The following is an 18,956-nucleotide window of genomic DNA, read 5'->3' as shown; positions in this document are numbered from 1 at the left end:
GTTAAGGTAGGACCTTTCAAGAATATTACAAAGTAAAAACAGAAAACAGAGTGAACAGAATGTATTTTATGTTCAATTGGATTATTGGAGATAATTACAAAATTCAGAAAGTACATTTCCCAAAACATACCATTTTTTGAATGGACTTTAAGTATCCATTCACACAGCTTTTGTGTGTGTAAAATTCTAGCAAAAATGTGTTTTTAGTTATATATTGTGTATTGGATTGTTGACATATTGTGAGAAAAATCAGTGACTTACAGTCCAGATAATGTGCTTTTTTTGGTGACTGTTTTCCAATAAGGCAGTGGACATTTGGTTTTTATCATGATGAAAAATAACCATATCAAAACATTTTCTGACAGTGTTAAAAAAGACAGTATGGCTAATAAATATATTATGCAAATAAATAGGCAAGGCTAACCTTAGTATATATCCTACTCCCCGTAGTCCTTTTTTGCTCCCAATACACATTTCCACCAAAAATTTCAATCCCAGTGTGACGTAATGCGAGCTTTACATCATAATAATAATAACAATAATTAGTCGACTCATGGCAGAAATAAGCGCCGATAAATCGACCATTAAAATCGTTCTTTGTGCCATTCATACGAGCAATCACACCAGACTTTGGACCAATGCTTTCTCGGGGTTCTCGGCCAATCCCTTCCAATGTTGACGGTTGGTCTGGCAGCCCTCCAGTAACGGGGTACAACCGTCGGACATGCCCGCCAAGGTCTGGGGACGCGAAGAAGAACAAAAAGTTACACGGCGATTCAGCCGGATTTCCAAAGAGTCGATTTGAAGGAACCTGGTATAATCTGGTGCAGATGCTGTCGATGAAGGAGACCTGCATACTGGGAATCTTATCTCTCTTGTCCCGATTCATCAGATCCTGAAAGGAAATGAGATGAAACCCGCCGTTTAGAGAAGATGAATAATAATTGGTCCGGACGTCGTTGCTTTACGCTGGGCTCGATGTTGAGTTCTTGTCTCTCTTTGTCGCCTTGCTCAAAGAACTCCGTGGCCACCAGCTCGGCGACCTGGAAACACGGCGGGTAGTCCTTTCAATTAATTGGAAGTCTTGTCAACTAACCATCTCCGAGTGATTAGCTCATTGTTTTTTCCGCCAGCCTTGCTTTTTCCTAACAAGGCGCTTGTTAACAAAGATCACCATGGAGATCAAATAGTCGGCACGCAGCTGCCAGATGCTTCAGGCAATTGCAATTGTGTGCTAAATGTCTTTCCAAGATGGAATGTGAGCAAGAGGCTCATCTCAGATCGGATTTGTCTGAAATCTCAGCCAAAACGATCAAGTATCGCACCTTCTTTTGCACCGGCCAGGGTTTGGTGATTGCCGAAATGTCGCAAGCCGTCATCAGCATTGACCTAAACGGGGTCGAGCGCAACGTTAGCGTGAGGCGCCTACGGGGTCTTTGGATAAACACGTCTAAAAAGGGATTTGATCTTACCTTAGCAAATCCCGGTGGCGATCCGTCTCCCAGACAAACTGTCTGTTGTGAGTCAGTTCAAAGAACTCTTCGCGCCTTCTGTTCGGCACATAGCGGGTCCGAGTCGTTAAAACCGGACCCTTTGGAGCAATGCTTCTTTTGTATTTTCAGCCTTTGCTACCTACTTCATGTGCAGGGCCAGGTCGGTGGATAAAATAGCCCTCTCGATCATCTGGAGAGTGCGTTTGTACTCATCCAAGGAGAGGCCACTCAGGATCTGGTTGCCCTGAAACAGTTGGAGTGCCGCACGCGTGTCATAGCGCAAAGAAAGAAAGGGCCGCCATTTGTGCTTGAGGCCTTACCGGACTGTTGAGGATCATGAGGCACTGGTCAAAATGGTGGTGCTCCATGGTGGAGTGGCAGTACAGCTGTGCGAGCGGGTGCTCACTCCTGTGTAATTAGCGCTCAGATGCTGCACGGGTGGAAGGCTCTTTTGACTCGTTTACCTTTGTATGTAGAAGTTGTTGACTCCTCTGTGATCCATGTCGTGGCAGAGGGTAGCGATCATCAGAGCCAAAACCTCTAAGTCGGTCAAGTGATTCTGGCAGAAGACAAGCGCACGCCAGCTTGAAAATTGCCTCTCGACCGCAGAGATAGCACGCTAACCTGTAAGCAGCCCGACTTGAGCAGGGCAAACATGCTCTGGGACGTGTTGAAAGCGTGTCTCCAGTTGTGATAGGCCACGTTCTTCCTGTAGTTCTTCTTGACGCTCAGAATCCACCGACATAGACTCTAGGACCCGCAGCGAAGAAGGCGCTCTTACCGTCGGTTGGCGGCAGATCGCTCGGACCGCGAAGCCTACCGTGTACTTCATCTGGAAGTTGTGCACCAGGTCCAGGTCCACAAACATGCGCACGGTACCCAGCGTGGTCTCCGTGTCCGACAGGTCAAAGTCGTTGAAGCCGAAGTCCAGGAGTCGCAGCGACTGAGCCGAGGGAACGGTGGCCGCCTGCTCCGCCGATATGTAGGTGGGTCAGGTGGTCGACCGGGGGGAACGGAGGCCAGATGGTCATCGTCATTTTTCATCGACTGGGGAACCTACTAAACACGGCGGTCACCTGGAGTCTCTGGGACTCTTCGGCAGAAGCAGAAGCGTGGTACGACAGGACCTGCAAAACACAGCGTTTTCCAAAGTTCCTCACCCCCATGCCCTCAATGAGCCGATTTCCACGGACAGGACGCGAGCTGACCTCCAGGGTGACCTGCTGCTTGGCCATGGCCCTCGCCACGGTCTCGTACATTTGCGTGTTCTGAATGGCCAGGCCGCAAAAAATGGCGAAGGCCTCCAAGAACTGCTCGTCGTTCCTGTTGAAGGTCTTGGCGGCGCCCAGGTCGTCCGTCTTGTTGACCAACTGGCAGCAACCTACGGACCAGCGTACGCACGTCTTGGTTCTTTCGCATCGTGGACGGTTTCTTACCGGTCCCTACCTATGACTTTGTCCTTCTTTCCGTTCTTGATGGGAGAGCAGAGCAAACTCTTGGTCTCTCTGATGTGGTTTTGCTTCTCGCACTGACGGGATAGAAAAAAAAAGACCCGGATTTGGTAAGGGAACCAATGCACGACGAGAGACGAAAGCTGCAGACCGTCAAGGGGAAGCGTTGGTCTTTGGACACATCTGTGATGTTAAGAGGCTGCATGGTGTTTTTCACATACTGAGCGTACATGTAGTTGATCTGGGTGACACATGGAGATTCCCTGAGATTTACGATAAAACCAATCATCGGATGACGTCTATCAACAGCTGTCCAGAGGATGAATCAAGAGATCTGCCTGGTTACCTGCTGTGAGAATGAAGAACTTCACCCTGGCCCTCGTTTTCCATGTGGAAGACACTGGAAAAGGGGTTCTGAAAATCAAAAGCACCAGTGGAAATGTCACCATTTTCTCTCCGGCTAATCTTTTAAGACAACGTTACAAGCAAAGGTCCATTAAACATGAAGCCTTGGCAGATGGGGAGTTGATCTGGACATTCTTCTGCTCCCGCCACCCTTATAGGGACTTGCATTCGCTCTTTTCCCATTTTAACAGGATGTTCAAGATAAACCAGGGCCTTTTTTGTTTAGGAAAACTTTGCTCCCTTAGCCTTGCCTAGCGTCACTCCCCCGGATCATAAAACTGCCTTTCATTAGACGAAGATCCTCCAATGTTTGGACTTATCACGAGGTCACTGGCAAGGCCGAGCGCTTTAGAAAATCCCCCAGAGTGAGGGTGAGGAACCCACGGCTCGGGGGCCACGCGTGGCCGGCGGTTGCTCGCCGCTGACCTCGTTGGAGTCGTTCTCCGCGATGAAGACGGTGCAAGCCTGGGCCTGCATAAAGGACAGGATGGTCCCGGCGAACTTGCTCAGCAGAACCTCCAGACACTGTTGCTCCTCAAAGATGAGACTGGCGAGTTCCAACAGCACCTGAGCAAAGCAAAGCCCTGAGCGCACATCCCGAGAAAGACCACGATTGGTAGACACCGTGGGACACCTGGTTGCGTCGGGTTTCTAGCTGAGACGTTTCGTAGAGCTGAGCGTTGTGCAGAACGATCCCCGAAAAGGCCAGGTAGGCCGAGAAGTCCTGTTGGGAGAGCAGAAACACGGCCCTTTGCAATTTTTGACTCGTTTCCCGTTACATCGGAGACTTTGTCAAGTTCTACGGACCTTTTCGTCCTGTCGCGTAAAGGCTGCGTTCTCTGCATTTTTCTTATTGATGGCTTGCGCCACTCCGACAACCTGCCGAGACACGGCTCTGCGTGTTTCGCGGTCTTTTGGCGCACTGTCCATTTTTGGACGGCGGTTACCTCGTCTCGGTGGTTCTTGATGGGCAGGCACAGAATGCTGTGCGTCTTGTAGCCCGTGATCATGTCCACCTCGGCGTTGAATCGAGGATCCTGCGGCAGAGCCCAACCGTTGCTCGTTTGGACCCCCAAAACGGGAACACCGAACATCGTTAGCGCTTCCCCGGACCTCATCGAAGCCCAGTGATTTGAATCTCATTTGAATGCATTTGACAAGTCAAAGTGACCATGGGGACCAGATTTGAGAAATCACAGTAAACAATCTCGGACACTCGAGAGCACTCGGGTCGAGAGGTGCGCTTATTGGACGGCGCCATCAGAGAAACAGGCTTCATCAAGACAGAAACACTCGAGTGCGCTCTTGCCAAAGGTCACCTCGTAAACGTTGTTGATGTTGAGCGGCTGTCCCGTGGCGGCCACGTGTCCCACAATGCCCTTGTTCCACTGCAACCGGATGCTACTGCTGGACGATTCTTCCAGCGTGGAGCCCTCGGCCACGTCGAACAACCGGCTGACCAGGAACTTGGCGTTGGAGCTGTCCTCGCCTACCTGAATGACCCCCCCCCCCCCAAAGACCTCGTTCTAGTTACAGATCTTGGCAAGGCCCTGAATCTACGTCGACGGCAATTGGGTTTTAAGAGCGGCGTCCAAATTAACCCCCCTACCAGAAACAGAGAGTATCGGTCAGCGTCGATGAGCTCGTTGATGTGGAGGAAAATCTTGTGGCAGAGTGCTGTCACATCCAGGTGGCAGGAAACGTCCTTCACCAGCTCCAGCAGCCGGGCGCAGCGATCGCCCCGGTTACCGCCGTCGCCGCTCGACGCCGCCCCGCCGTCCACATCGGGCATCCCGAAGCCCCGCGGGGGCGAGCCCTCCCGTTCGGCGTCGCTGAGGAAAGTCACCGAGCCCTCCGGGTCCGTCACCACGATGGGCCGGAGTGGGCGGTCGAATTCCGAAGCGGAGATTTTGCGAGTGGGCGGCTGAGCCGAGGCCGCTGCGCAAAGGGCGGCAGGATCGGCGGAGGACTTTATGGCGTGGACGCGTTCTGCGAACCAGGCGTTGACCATATCCCTGAGGAAAGGCGGGAGAGTCCAGTCGTGATATTAAAGCAGCAACTCTGAGTTTAAACGAAATTTGTGCCATTCATGTTTTATAGTTATATCAAATCCTTTTTTTCATCAATAAAGCAATGACACTACATTTCATTTTTGTCTTGTCCTTTGTTGGGCAATGGTTTCGTTTTTCCTTTCAGAGCCCAAACAGGAGGATTGGAACCTTTTCTAGGTCAACAATGGCTCAACTCATCAGTGATCAAAATAATTATTGATTGATTTGATCATCTGATTGTTCTCATTGGCTACCGTTGACAAACAGGTTGCTAGCAGTCGCTAGAAATATCAACAGTGTTTCACTGCAACTTTTGCATAATACAACAGGGTCACCAAGGAAACGCAGCAACAACAATTCAACATGATCTGTGTCATAAATGATTAGCCACGGCATATTACGAACAACGAACAGAGCTCTTGAGCCATGGAGTGGACGTCTTGAAATAATTGGCCGTGCACTCCCGTTGGCCAGATTGCCCAAGAGGTTGCCCCCAAGAACACCAATTGACCAGCATGCAGTCCAAGTTAATGATTACGTGACCCCCTGGCGAGAACGTTCGCATCACGTGCAAAACTCGGTCCAACAAAAAAGCGGGGCTCCGACCCGTCACCCCCATCTCACCTGGACGCCTTCCTGACAAAGTAGGAGTGTGTGAAGTCGAGGTGATCGTCCAGCCACGCTTCCATCGTGTCGTCCTCCATGGCTCTTCTCGCTCTCTATATAGCCACAATAGCGTCGCGGACCCCCATGGGGCGAATCCCCCCGGCCCCCTCCACTCCCACCCGCACAAAAAGAGAAAAACGCCCCGACGTAAACAAGGTGCAAATGACGGGAAGTCACTTTTGAAATGATTTCTTTTTGTCTGCTGGAGCAGAGAAAGAGAGGGCGGAGGGAGAGAGAGGGAGGAAGAGAGGGAGGGAGGGTGAGAGATCAGGAAAACACTTCCTCGTGTCAAACGAGGAGAGATAACACAGGCACCGAACCGAGCGCCAGGACAGGGGCGGCGCAAGGGCTTGCGAGTGTCGGGGGCAAAGGGGCAACCCGGCCCCCTGAGCTTTAAAAAAAAGCTGGGTGACTTTATCATAGGTTACGTATTGGTTTCTCATACTTTGAATTGTTGGTCAGGAGCATCAAAAGTGGGGAAAAAAATAGTCAAACTAGACAACAAGATGAAAGAAAAACAAATTTTGTGAGCACACAAATGTCATGTTTCATATTGTTTGTTTTTATTAGGAATAATAATGACTGAATGAATTTCCCTCCAATAGGTGTCCAGAAAGTACATTATATTCAATGTAACTGTTTCAAAATATCTACTTGTTTTTCACCCGACTCAAGGTCAGATCTCAAACCATTTGAAAAACCGGATAATGTCGTGGCTGAAAGGGAAGTTGATTGCGCGGGACGTTTATTGTTTGTTCGCAATGGTTTGACTTTGGCCCTGGCAGATGGACAGCCGGCCCCTCCCCCTGCCCCGCCGCTAGTGTTGCCTTACCGCCAGATGCTCGCCGGTTCTCCCAGGAGAAGGGCGGCGGGTCGGTTTCGTCCACGGGGACCTTCGGCCGGGAGCTCCGTTTCGCTTCCATTCGGCAAAAGCGGCAAATGCCTTCGTCCTCAATTGGATTTTTGACGCCCCATGCAAACTCAGGCCCTCGCCACGAGCCAAAGTTTGACAGAATCCAGACAAAGGAGCTGTCAAACAAAAGCCAACGTCACAGGAAGAGCAAGAGATAGAGTGCTCCTTCCTCATTTCCTGTCTGAGCATCCCGTCATCGACAAATTGATTGAGCGCAAAAGCTTTTCCAGCACTTGTCAACTATTGAACCAAAACCCCGCCCTCTCGATTCCCAATCAATGAAGCTGCCGCTTGCAACCGTCCAAAACCGCAATGCCGAGACGCATTTAGATAAAACCATAACACACTTTGCAATAATCACTTTTTATTCAACGTTCAAATGAAATGCCAATTTCATGAAACAATTTACAAGCGATGAAGCTCCTTTTTAATTCTAATACAGTATTTGAATTGTACTCAAAACCTGAAACAGCCAGTCATAAGTAGTACACTGCCCTCCAGTGGTGAAAGAAGCAAACTGCAATCTATTCATATACTACAGAAATACTACAATCTTTTGATTGCTTATTTCTTTCTTTTCTTAGCCTTCTGCTTCACATAAACGCCGGATCCTCGCTTGGAGGCGGAGCCACCCCTGACGAAAAGAAACGAATCATTTAAAAAAGGTAAAAGGTATTTTTTACTTAAGGCGGAATTTGTATTATTTGCCTGCTGAAGCCTTTTAAGGGGCAACTTTTGTGTTTGTGTCCCAGACTGGCACAGTGGAAGCAACCCTGCCGGACTTCCTTCTGGTCGCACGGGTGGTCCGGGAGGGCGCAACGGCTACACGACGGACAGTGTTGCCACGCTTCGTGAGAAGGAATACCCGCTGGCGTTTTCAACTTGTTTGTGTCAAAGGTAAAAATATTTTTTTTTAAAAAGCACACTTACATGGTTTGACGCATCGCTCGCACAGAAAGCAGTGTTTCCATTGGCGGCCGTCCTGAAATTACCACCGAAATCAGTCCACGGCGATAGGAACAAAAATGGCGGTCACTTACCTTGGAGGGGCAAACGTTGCATGTCGAACAGTGCGTGTTGAGGGAGCACACGTATCTGGCGCAAACGGCGCAAAACCTGGAAAAGGGGGTTGTCGTTAGTCTCAAAATTGTGCTTTTCAGAGACCACAGGTCTACCTGTAACCCTCGTCTTCGGGTAGGACAATTTCAGACGGAGTTATGTTAGTGAACAAGCGGACCGGGGACTGCTTCCTCCCGGTTTTCCCGATCTTGTACAGGGAATGGTTGTCGTAGTCCACCTAGCGCCCAAAACGCCCATGAATAACGTGGAGAAAACGAGAGCTGAAATGGAGGCGCGTACCTGGTAATCCAGCATGGTCAGAGAAGGTAAACACTCCAGTAGGCGGGCTTCAAAGAAATACGGGAAGATCCAGATCATGGGGATCTCAGCATCGCTATCGCCTACGGTGACAAAAAGACGTCAAATCTTCGCTAGGTTCCCGCATTGTTATTTAGTAGGTCCGCCGACCGCAACCTTGCAGTTCCCTCCACATTTGCGAGAGATGGGAGAAGCTTTTGGCCAAAGGTTTGACCAGGCCGCCGAACGGAGGGTCGGCCACCATCGCCGCCTTCTCCCCGCTCGACTCCCGGAGAAAGGCGCGGACCGCCTCGCCGGAGGTCTGAGAAGGAGCAAGGTCGGCGTTAGTAGGATCCACCTGATGATGGGACCAATTGAGGGGGAGGAGATTGCAAGAGGTGGACACTAATATACTAGAACATGCTTCTTCTGGCCGTACTTTCACGCCAGGATGATTTTAGGGCATTGCCAGGTCCGTTCAAGTTTGTTGGTTACCTGGCCGTCGAAGAAGTGATGGTTGAACATGTTGTAGTGGCAGAATTCCTCTTGGCCGTAGAATTGCCCGTATCTGAGAAGAAGACGGAAGATTTGTTAGAGGGCTGCAACCGAGTTCATTTTTGTCCGCTTCTCCACCTGAAGTCGATGTCCAGAAGAAGACTGGTCATGGCTCTGGATTTTCCCTCCGTCTTGATCAGCTCGTGGAGTCTAGGGGAAAAAAAACGGCGTCCGTTAGGCCCTGGCTCTCGGGTAACCGACGCCGCGAGAAGGCCACGCATCACCTGGGCGTTCCCACGCAGAGGACCTTGTTGTAGCCCAGGTCGGCGAGGGCGTTCAGAAGGAAGTGGGTGGTCCGTTCGGTGAACAGATACTGGGCGTGACTCTTCTTGTTGTCCAGCGGGCGCAGCAGTCCGCTGGGCCGGCTCAAGCGGGGGGCGGCCACGGGGACTTGAGAGTGGGCGGCGTGCGCCGCCGTCTCCTCGGCCAGGAGGAGGAGCTGGCAATCCTGACAGAACTTCCTCCGGTCCGGCGCGAGGGCGAGGAACCGCCGGAACCTGGGGGGGATGCCCGAGACGGCGTCCCATCTTTCCGCCGGGTCCGATTCAAACGCTCGCCGGACTGACCTGTCGCCGTACTGCTCCCGGCTGAATGGCGGCTTCTTTCTTTGGTTCTCCGCCTCCCTGGCCGTCTTCCTTACCTCGGACACCTTGAGAGCAAGCAGATCATTTATCCGACACTCCATCCTCTTTTCTTATCTCCTCCTTTCCTCCTTACCTTTTCGTCCGCCCACTGGAAAAAGTTGCATTCCTTTCGGTCCCTGCAAGCCGAGCACGCGTAAAACCTCTTCCTTCCCTCTTCTCGTTTCTCAAACAATAACGTTGGTCCTGCGCACGAAATTGCAGTCAGCTTTTTTTAGTTGGATCGCTGATTCCTGCTCGATTAGTTAGGTCTGCAATGGAGTTTTCACCCACCATGTGGACACCATGGGGCTGATGTGTCTCCATCTTTCAGAATGACTTCGTAGCCCAAACCGGAGTCTTCCAGCCCGGTTGTATCCATGTGGTAAGCGAGCGATTATTGAAATATTTGGAGGAAGCGTCCGGAGTCGTGTTGACAGTCTCAATCGAACGAGCTCTGAATCACTTCTGGCTTAGAGGGCGTGTCCTTGTGCGATTGGACGGCAGTAAAACTGCCTCCTTTGTTTCTTTTTTAAATTGTATTTTTTTTTGCCTTAGGTAGCTAAAGTTGTCACCCGAATGCAAAATGACGGAGTAATTCCCACTTTGGCCAGGGGAAGCCGTCATTTCCACCCTCCTTTTTCTGTTCGCTTTGGAATTTGACTTTTCAGCTTAAAACACATACCGGCCTTACTTTGAATTTCAAACGACACACAGTCATTTTTTCACAAAATTGCATGACAATTAGAAGACATAAATTGAAAAAATGCCCATTTTCCCTGCAGTCGTTTGCATTTCTTAATATATCAACACGTTCAGTGCTTTTATTTTGGTAGTCCTGCAGGGAAACTCATCCCATCGAGTCAGTGTTTTGACAGGTCTTTTTTTTTGCGACGTTTAGGTCCACGCCCAAAGCGTCTGCGTTGGAGAGGCGTTGCCGCAGTGTCTGCGGGCCGGGGCAGGGGCCGGGACCCCAATCCCACCCCCACTCCCACTCCATCAGGCGACAACTCAAGGCAGGATCCATTCGGGCCTCTCGGTGGAAGCAGCGACGACCAACCATCGCCCCCCCCAGGACCCCCTCCCCTCGTCGCAGCTGCTGGCATCTTTCACGTCGGCCCCGCGCATCATCTGACCGGAGAGACACCATGAGCAGCACGGGTAAGACATTTTGATTGGACGCCAACTCCATGTCGATACGATTGGTCAACGAGCGCCATGAGTTGGGATGTTGGAACGCCCACCGCCCCGCAATCCCATCTCGGTTGCCGTCGGGGCGGATGGAGATATGACGGTGAGGTCGAGCCCCATCCCCGGACCCCGAAGGTCGGCGTCACTCTCTATTTATACCGCATGTCTGGAATAACACACAAGAGAAAAGTCACATGACCTCCAGCTCATTCCAGAGCCCGGGATAGGCCGGCACGCTCTCTCTCTCGTGCTCTCTCTCTCTCTCTTGCTTTCTCTCGTTTATTATTATACACCGCCGTCGCATAGCAGGCCCCCCCAGGAGCTGGCAAAAGCTCGAGAAGGACGGAATCGTTCGACATGCCCGAGGAAACTGGTAGGGCGATGCCAAAAAAAAGTCCTCGTAAACACGGTTTTTGGTGGGGATGCATGTGTGGGAGAAACACCTGCAGCAACTCGGGTCCTAGCGTGTTTCTTTTTTGAGGGTTCCCAGCAAAACTTATTTTGTTTTTCAAACCGGGGGTCGTAAAATGTATATATTTACTCTGTCCGATGGATGTGTTTCGTTTAGAAGGAACCCGCATTCGTGCAATCGGCTTCTGGTAGTACTACATCTTCATTGTTAATATTTTGGAGAATATACTTTCAAATGTTTTGTTCCTCGTTCAACCTGCTCAGCTAGTGTTTTGGCTTCAACATCAGGCAACAATTCACCAGGCTTCATTTGTCAACTTTCCCCACCCACATTTCCATCGGAACGACGTTCTTCGGATTATTTTCTAACCGGCGCTGCGTGATTATCTGCTCTTTGCGCAATCCCTTGGACCGGGCGGCAAAACACGCCCAAATTCTCCAAAGAAAAGGAATATTCGGAACATTTTGATTGAGCGCATTAGAACTTCTCCCACCTTGTGCTATTGGGATTCTTTCAAAGTCAAGTCAAAGTTGCCGGCCCTGCTAACGGGAATATCGGACCCCGCCTTCAAATCCGATAGTTCAACAACAGGAATGCCTGTCGAGTATTACGGGCTGTCCTATATTTAGAGCGGGGATACGGTATAGCCTAGTCTGGCCGCTATAAAAGGGGCTCTATGCTATAGCGCCATGGTGCAATTGTCTACGCTGCCTTCCAGTTCTTCCAAATTGTCAAGTAGACCACCACCCAGCGTCCACCAAATCACGCCGACTAATGTCTCCTTTGCCTCCCCTTCAGCGATCGAGCAGCGGGGCCCGCCGAAGACGGGCCGAGGCCCCGTCGGCTGCCAGAACTGCGGAAGGCCATGCAAAGGCGAGGCTCTAAAAGTCCAGGATAAACACTTCCACATCAAGTGCTTTGTCTGCAAAGGTACGCCTCACTTCTACCTACTCGGGTCCGCTAAGGACACAATTCCAGGTTGGACTGCTCACGTGACTTCCTTTTTGAATTTAACTCCCTAATTATATTGACCCAAAGAATGTGCAATCCAGCAGACGATCCTTTCGATTCGTACAGTATCTCAGAAACACCACGGGCCATGATTTTGCTTAAGATTTGTACTCCTTGTTTAAACCATGAGTATGGAGGTGAAAAATGTGAATCAGGGGGCGTCTTATATGAGGGAAATTGTCAAATTCAACCATTTTAAGGGTATGGCTTATACGCGGAGACTGCTAATACGCCAGAAAACACAGTAGTTGCCGACCGCGGCTCGGGAACGGCGGGCTAACTTCACCGTGAGACGGAGAGAGCGCATATTTCTCACCTTCCCGCAAACCCTCACGCGTTAGCGCGAGCTGCCCCGCACGTGTTCGCAAAATGCTCGGTCTCGGGAGTAAACACCAAAAGCCTACTTAAGTCCAGAGTAAACTAGAGAACGGCCCTCTGACCGGGACCACCGCCACTAATAAAGCACCCCGTTGTCCGCCTCCTCCCGGCCAGTATGCGGATGCGAACTGGCCAACGGGGGCTTCTTCCTGCGGCAGGGCGAGTACCTGTGCACTGGGGACTACCAGCGTCTGTACGGGACCCGTTGCTTCAGTTGCCAGGACTTCATCGAAGGAGAGGTGGTTTCGGCCCTGGGAAATCCCTACCACCCGCACTGCTTCGTCTGCGCCTCTTGCAAGTCAGTGAGCCCTTCCACTTCCCTTCTGGAGACAGACCACCGATGTCCACCAGAAGATCCCAGGGCTTTTTTTGTTCTTCTCGCAGGCAGCCCTTTCCGGCCGGCGAACGAGTGACCTTCAACGGGAAGGACTGCGTCTGCCAAAAGTGTACTCAGCCTCTTCCCTCCGACAGCCCCGCGCCCGTCCAGGCCGTCCACAGTCAGTAGCGTCTCGCCGGCGGTCCAGAGAGAGTTTTTGCGCCATTTCAGACGGCTTTCCGGTTTCCGTCCGTCTAGGCTGCCGCGGCTGCGGGAAGGAGTTTACCAACGAGCAGTCCCTGGTCGCTCTGGACAAGCACTGGCACCTGGGCTGCTTCAAGTGCAAAGTCTGCAACAAGGTCCTCAACGCCGAGTACATCAGCAAGTGAGTGTCGGACGGCGCCGCGCTGTCATTTTTCCCGGATTAACGCGACGCCGTTTTACATTTTTTTCTCGCCAGGGACGGGATTCCCTTTTGCGAGATGGACTACCACGCCATGTTCGGGATCCAGTGCGAGAGCTGTAAGAAGTACATCACCGGGAAAGTCCTGGAGGTAACGCGGCCGGGGGCTCCCTCCCCTCGGAACGGGTCGCCGGCCGGCGGGTATTGACCGCCGCCTCGTTCGTGGCCGGACAGGCCGGAGAAAAGCACTACCACCCGTCCTGCGCCCGCTGCGCCCGTTGCCAGCAGATGTTTGCGGAAGGAGAGGAGATGTACCTCCAAGGTAGAGATGGGCTCAAACGGAAGCGGGGTCGCCACTAAAATGGGGTCCCCTATCCTGTAGGATCTTCAATCTGGCATCCACCGTGCAGACAAGCCGCCAAGCAGGAAGAGAAGAGTAAGGTGAGGACTCGAAGTAGGACTTTGGCCCCCAAAATACTGAACTCCCAGACCCAATTGAGGCTTGGCGTGCGTTCCAGGTGAGCCACACTTCGTCCGAGAGCATCACGTCCGTCCCGGCGTCCAGCGCCTCGGGCTCTCCCAACAAAGTGATTTTCGTAAGACGCTTTCGTCCGACGCCGTCTCCCGGCGGCCGCTCCGTCCGTCCATCTCCGCCGTTCTCATCGTGGGCTTCTCGGTGGACAGGCCAAGCTGGGAGAAGAGATGCTGGACTACAAGGACCTGGCGGCCCTTCCCAAGACCAAGGCCATCTACAACATCGACCGACCGGACATGCTGTCCTACTCGCCCTACGTCAGCTACCCGTCTGAAGAGAGGCACTACGGCCAGGTAGAGGACTCATATTTTCTGTCTCGGGGTCCAAAATGGCCCAAATTGTGGCCGGCGCTCAAATTGCATTCTCATTTGTTCTGGCGCATCCAGGGCGACGAGGAAAGCTCACCCTGTGCACACAGGCCCTACAGCCCGAGTTCCAACAGCTCCGTGGGGGGCTACGGACGTTACACTCCGTCGCGATCCCCACAGAACCACAGCCGGCCAGGTACTGTTGCTCGCTACCTTCCGAAGCAAACAAATTGTGTTCATGTAGCGATTCCAGATGAGTACTCTGTTCTGTATGTTGCAAGGGCTTCACCCTTGACTCTTTTGCGCCTTATTTTTTTATTTTTACCCCATCCCGCGACACGATGGGGACCAGAAGTAGAGTCCCCGGGTACGGCGAGCCCACTCTATACCTCCGGCTCGCCCCGGGCAGCGTCCCCTCCCGTCCCCACTAGCGGCACCCCCTGGGCGATGGGTAGAGGTGTGTCGCTGCACCTGAACCCCAGCACGTTGTCCATGCTGCTGCAGCACAACTTCATCCCTTACTTCCGAGGTATCCCTCCACCGAGGCCTCGGCGGACCCATTTGCTGGAGCGGTGGACGTTAGACGTTTGACCGTCCTTGTCACCTTTCCCATTCCTATGGCCTTTTCTCCCTTTCACGGTCCGGTCCACCCCCCCAGCAAATCCCACCTGCTGTCATTTGGGGCTCGGAGGACTCCAAGAATGGCTTGGCGTGATGCACCCGACTTTTTAGCAAGCGTGCGTGACTGTTAACCGCTGTTTTCTTGGAAGCATGACATCCTAATACTCTCCTCGTTATCTCCCAGGGTTGAGAGCGGACCCCCTACCTAGGACCTCCTTGCATCTCACTTTGCTTTCCCCTAATGGTAAAAAGCTCCGGTTCTCTCGTGTCCCTAAAAACTGGGAGGAACCATCGAGCGATATTTGTGATGTCGTCTGGTATGGTGGTGTTGTCTGTGAAACGGGGTCACCTTTTTTGCGAGGTCTCCCAAACTGGACGGGGCTCCTCCTACTCCTCGAGTGCTGCCACGGCGCCACCTAAGGGCCGCAGTTAGTCGAGTCCAACCTGAATTTTCGAAGGGCAGATTTTTAACAGCACGACCGTGTGTATTTGTGCGAGTGTTGCCTGCGACGTGGGAGGGCTTCTCAAACTGGGGCGACCTTTTGGACTAGTTTTTTTTGGGGGGGGGGGGGGGGTCTTCAATGACGACAACAAATTCTCCCCAAGAGTTTGAGAAGCCCTCGACATGCTGTGATGTACATCTTTTAAACACCCACACGTGACCTCTGACTCGGGATGACCTTCCGTCCCTTCCAGGTAGCGAGAGCGGTCGGAGTACCCCCAGTTTATCCACCTACTCTGACGGGAAATCCCCGTCGTCCGCCACGTACATGGCCGCCCCTCGCCATTTCCACATCCCAGGTAAGCGCGCTTCTTTGGTTCCCGGGGCACGGAGGTCGATGGGAATTTTTCAGGGCGGAAAATTCCACCGCTCGTTGGCTTGAGCGCAGAATGTTTTGGCCTGTCACCCGCAAATAACCGCTAACCCACGCTTCTTTGTCTCTCCCTGTCTTTGTCTATCATTTGATTTCTTCTCTTTGCCTTTTCCCATTTCCAGAGACTGAGGTCAAAGATAATATCTATAGAAAACCCCCCATCTACAAACAGCATGGTACAGTCCAACTCCTACTTAACACTTAACGACGGCTTGCCCGTCTTTTGATTGCGCCGCGGGAAATGAGAATATCCTTTGCACGGGGCTCTACCGCGAGAGACGCTTCCAATTTAGCCTGCATTCTCTTGCAGTTCTCATCTTAACCACACGAGGGAGCTACTTCGTTAGCGTGAGGGTCAAAACTAGACAAATTGTCGAAATCAATAGGAGAAACGCAACATTTCTAAATTGGATGATCATTTTTTTTCATTTTATTTTTGCAAGACATTTCATTCTCATTTTGTTGCCTGTAATTACTATCAATAACATTTAATGAATTCATAATTATTGACCCGATTCTGTTCTTCTGCACCCCTGACGGAGACACAATGTAATAATCCTTTTCCGTAGCAAAGCTATTTGCTAAAGATTTTATTTTAAAGAAGATAGCGCACGCTTTGATGGTAGTAGAGGATAAATGATGACGTCTCTCTGAACTTTTTTGCAGCTTCTCGGACATCTTGGCAGGATGGTGACGACAACAAGGTGAGTCCATCCATTAAAAATGTCCCGCTGAAAATGTCAAACTCATTTTTGCATTTTAGCGGCCCAGTTGGATGATCTCCAAGAGCGACATCGATAGCCAGACGGGTCCCGAAGAGCGCCACCCGTCGTCCAAGTCCACTTGCAGTTTGCCAATGAATTCCTGCCGGCCAAGTCGGTCGCCGACTTGCTTGGGATGGACTCAGAAAAAAAGAAAAAAAAATCTAAGTGCATTTTTTTTCTATTTTTCAGACTTTCCTCATTACAAATCCGCGTCCTTGCCGGGTTACGGAAGGAACGGCATCTACAAGGTGAGTCGGCAAATAATATTTGCAGCATCGGCGAGCGCTACGAACTAACTTCACGGCTTATTTTTGCCAAGGCCGGCGAGACGGTCGAGGACCAAGCCGATCCAGACTCGCAAAGTTGGGGAGGCATGAGAGGTGAGTCTGCCTCCACCGTTCTTTCCTCAAAGTCCATTTTTTTGTCTCGTCTGACATTTTGAATCTATCTTCCCCCCCAAGAGTATAAGGTAAGACTTGCATTTTATTGATCTTTTGATATGGGGTCATCGGTACACGGTCGATTGGTCGCCGGTCTTTTGGTCGCCCGGAAGGTTATTGATAATTACCATTTAAATCGTTGCTCAAATTCCCTAAATACAAACTGCAAATGATTATTTAGTCATACTTAATGCCCTATTAATTAATAGGCTAAAGAAAAGCTCCACATTTCCCGGACTTTTATTGTTTTTTGTTGGAGAACTTGTTAAGAGCCTGACTGACGTCGCTTCTTAAAGGGACAACGCATGTACCGTATTTTCACGACTATAAGGCGCGCATAAAAGGAAAAAAAATTCTCCAAAATAGACAGGGCGCCGTATAATCAAGTGCGCTTTATATATGGACCAATACTAAAATTGTTATCACGATAAAATAAAATAAATCAGTCGATAGGACAACTACGGAAACCAGCCCCCGACTCTACTATTTTCCCGTAGATAAAAAAAGTGTTCATGGCCATTGTTGGCTTTTACTGATGCGTAGACCGTGTTGTTTTACCTTGTTTTGTCGCCGGTCTTTTGCTCGCCCGTTGTCACGGTCGGGGCGACCAAAAGACCGGCGACCAAAAGACCGGCGACCAATCGACCGCACACGGGCGTCATCCCCTCGCTCATTTTTTTTTCAACCCTTCTCCCGCAGGTGTACCCTTACGAAATGCTAGCGGTGACCCACAGGGTCAAGGTCAAGCTTCCCAGGGACATCGATCGCACCCGACTGGAGGTAAGAGTGGATTGGCGGCGGCTGGGGCGGGCTCCTTCGAGAGTATAAATAACCGTGGGGCGTCCCCGCTTCCCCAGCGCCACCTCTCGGCCCAAGACTTCCAGAGGGTGTTCGGGATGACGCTAGACGAATTTGAGCGTCTGGCCCTGTGGAAGAGGAACGACTTGAAGAAGAGGGCTCGCCTTTTTTAGGAAGGAATAGAATTGGCGCCGGCGCCCTTGGTCTTGGCTTGCATGCCTGGCTCCGCCCCCCCCGGTCAAACGGCCGTCAGCGCTTCTCGCCGTTATTTGGCCCGCAAATCCACCATTGCCATTTTCTCAATTTGAATGGTTGCATTTTTGTGTTTTTTTCCTCATCTCACTCCAAATTATAAGATTTTTTCCAAATCGTACATTTTTCTTGAATTCGGTTTTAAAATAGGATACATGTTACGCATTCTTCTTTTATATGAGAATTATATTCTCATAATTCTTTTTACTTTACTTGTACACTGTTATATTAATAATAGGAATTGACTTTTAAGGATTTTTCTAATAGCGTCAAGCTTGTAAGTTTAAGAATGGCTACAATTTCATTAGAAAAGCGCCGTTTTTTTGTTTTTTTTAATACTCTGGCTTGATTTGGGTTGTTTTCTCGATTCTTTTACATATCGTCAACCGCTTCTTTTTGGGCATCTGGATGATTTGCGGCCAAATATTTGCGAGAACATACGAAATGGTGTTTATTTTTGGATTTCTCCCACTCTTTTTATCCTCTGCATCCCGCACCGAATTGTAGGGCCTGCTTTATCGTTGCTCCAAGGCGTGCCGCAAACGTAAAAGCCGTGAAAATATCGATTGCAAGATGTACTACTGAATACTTATCTAATGCTAAAGAATTGATTTCTGTATGCAAGCCACTGCATGACCGTTATTTTCTGTTGAAATGCTTGCAATAAGTTATTGAATTGTAATATGGAGGAAGCTATTTTCTGTTTGTTTGTGAAACTCAACACGTACAAATCCAGTTTATTTGGCGATTCCACCCCCAAAAAAACCACTAACCGTTTCTGGTTTTTCATGTTCCACCGCCATTAAAGTGCTTTATCCAACCTCACTTTGGTCCTCTGAATTTTGCATAAGAATGTGTATTTCTTTTGTTTGATGCTCATGTTTATTCGTTAAAACAAAAGCTTTTTGAACAGAAGGTAAGTTGTTGTTGTTGTGATTGGTTAGTTTGAAGGTTGTAAGTGGTAAAAGAGGTATAGCAAAGGAAATAGTTTACTTTTTCCTGTACCATTTGTCAAAGAACTTTTGTGTGGCTTTTTTACTAATGTCTTTATATATTTTTATTTATTTATTGAACACTCTAGTACAGTATGTCTGTGATATGTTTTTGTATGTGTATTTTTAAAGCATCAATGGTTCGTTGAT

At 50.3% G+C, this 18,956-nt stretch overlaps 3 protein-coding genes across 5 annotated transcripts; 1 reads left to right on the top strand and 2 right to left on the bottom strand.

Moving 5' to 3' along the window:
- Nucleotides 1–51: 51 nt before the first annotated feature.
- On the bottom strand, nucleotides 52–6,337 carry pde5ab (phosphodiesterase 5A, cGMP-specific, b). The gene is made up of 22 exons (XM_077588059.1): nucleotides 6,025–6,337; nucleotides 4,959–5,364; nucleotides 4,669–4,842; nucleotides 4,297–4,386; nucleotides 4,157–4,228; nucleotides 3,984–4,073; nucleotides 3,776–3,916; nucleotides 3,291–3,358; nucleotides 3,096–3,207; nucleotides 2,940–3,021; nucleotides 2,702–2,874; nucleotides 2,570–2,620; nucleotides 2,314–2,460; nucleotides 2,118–2,243; nucleotides 1,958–2,052; nucleotides 1,814–1,901; nucleotides 1,637–1,737; nucleotides 1,473–1,550; nucleotides 1,326–1,389; nucleotides 969–1,043; nucleotides 812–895; nucleotides 52–738 (listed from the first exon to the last, which is right to left on the bottom strand). The coding sequence occupies exons 1-22, from the start codon at nucleotides 6,102–6,104 to the stop codon at nucleotides 619–621; spliced, it is 2,517 nt and encodes an 838-aa protein (XP_077444185.1). The 5' UTR covers nucleotides 6,105–6,337; the 3' UTR covers nucleotides 52–618.
- A 989-nt stretch (nucleotides 6,338–7,326) lies between these two features.
- Nucleotides 7,327–10,137, bottom strand: zcchc4 (zinc finger, CCHC domain containing 4). Its single transcript, XM_077588064.1, has 13 exons — nucleotides 9,805–10,137; nucleotides 9,608–9,717; nucleotides 9,457–9,539; nucleotides 9,115–9,387; nucleotides 8,969–9,040; nucleotides 8,831–8,903; nucleotides 8,513–8,657; nucleotides 8,339–8,439; nucleotides 8,155–8,276; nucleotides 8,020–8,095; nucleotides 7,910–7,961; nucleotides 7,688–7,826; nucleotides 7,327–7,613 (listed from the first exon to the last, which is right to left on the bottom strand). Exons 1-13 carry the CDS (start codon nucleotides 9,890–9,892, stop codon nucleotides 7,544–7,546), a joined length of 1,404 nt encoding a protein of 467 aa, XP_077444190.1. The 5' UTR covers nucleotides 9,893–10,137; the 3' UTR covers nucleotides 7,327–7,543.
- Nucleotides 9,774–18,639, top strand: ablim2 (actin binding LIM protein family, member 2). 3 transcript variants are annotated; one of them, XM_077588063.1, is made up of 22 exons: nucleotides 9,774–9,895; nucleotides 10,412–10,671; nucleotides 11,912–12,043; nucleotides 12,617–12,800; nucleotides 12,887–12,999; nucleotides 13,077–13,203; nucleotides 13,279–13,372; nucleotides 13,456–13,543; nucleotides 13,604–13,662; nucleotides 13,740–13,817; nucleotides 13,906–14,049; nucleotides 14,143–14,258; nucleotides 14,409–14,593; nucleotides 15,382–15,486; nucleotides 15,683–15,736; nucleotides 16,227–16,264; nucleotides 16,324–16,435; nucleotides 16,514–16,572; nucleotides 16,644–16,704; nucleotides 16,786–16,793; nucleotides 17,464–17,544; nucleotides 17,622–18,639. In XM_077588063.1, exons 1-22 carry the CDS (start codon nucleotides 9,891–9,893, stop codon nucleotides 17,733–17,735), a joined length of 2,217 nt encoding a protein of 738 aa, XP_077444189.1. In that variant the 5' UTR covers nucleotides 9,774–9,890; the 3' UTR covers nucleotides 17,736–18,639. The 3 variants fall into 3 exon arrangements, with proteins under 3 accessions (XP_077444189.1, XP_077444186.1, XP_077444188.1); XM_077588060.1 differs by lacking the exons at nucleotides 14,409–14,593; nucleotides 17,464–17,544; nucleotides 17,622–18,639 and adding an exon at nucleotides 14,870–14,929 and having other exon boundaries at nucleotides 9,775–9,895; nucleotides 14,143–14,260; nucleotides 16,644–16,809; XM_077588062.1 differs by lacking the exons at nucleotides 14,409–14,593; nucleotides 17,464–17,544; nucleotides 17,622–18,639 and having other exon boundaries at nucleotides 9,775–9,895; nucleotides 14,143–14,260; nucleotides 16,644–16,800.
- The last annotated feature ends 317 nt before the right edge of the window (nucleotides 18,640–18,956 follow it).

The sequence above is a fragment of the Stigmatopora argus genome, chromosome 20 (genome assembly GCF_051989625.1).
Source record: "Stigmatopora argus isolate UIUO_Sarg chromosome 20, RoL_Sarg_1.0, whole genome shotgun sequence".
Taxonomy (NCBI): domain Eukaryota; kingdom Metazoa; phylum Chordata; class Actinopteri; order Syngnathiformes; family Syngnathidae; genus Stigmatopora; species Stigmatopora argus.
The sequence above is the reverse complement of the archived record's forward strand: the minus strand, read 5'-3'. Positions and strand labels throughout refer to the sequence as shown.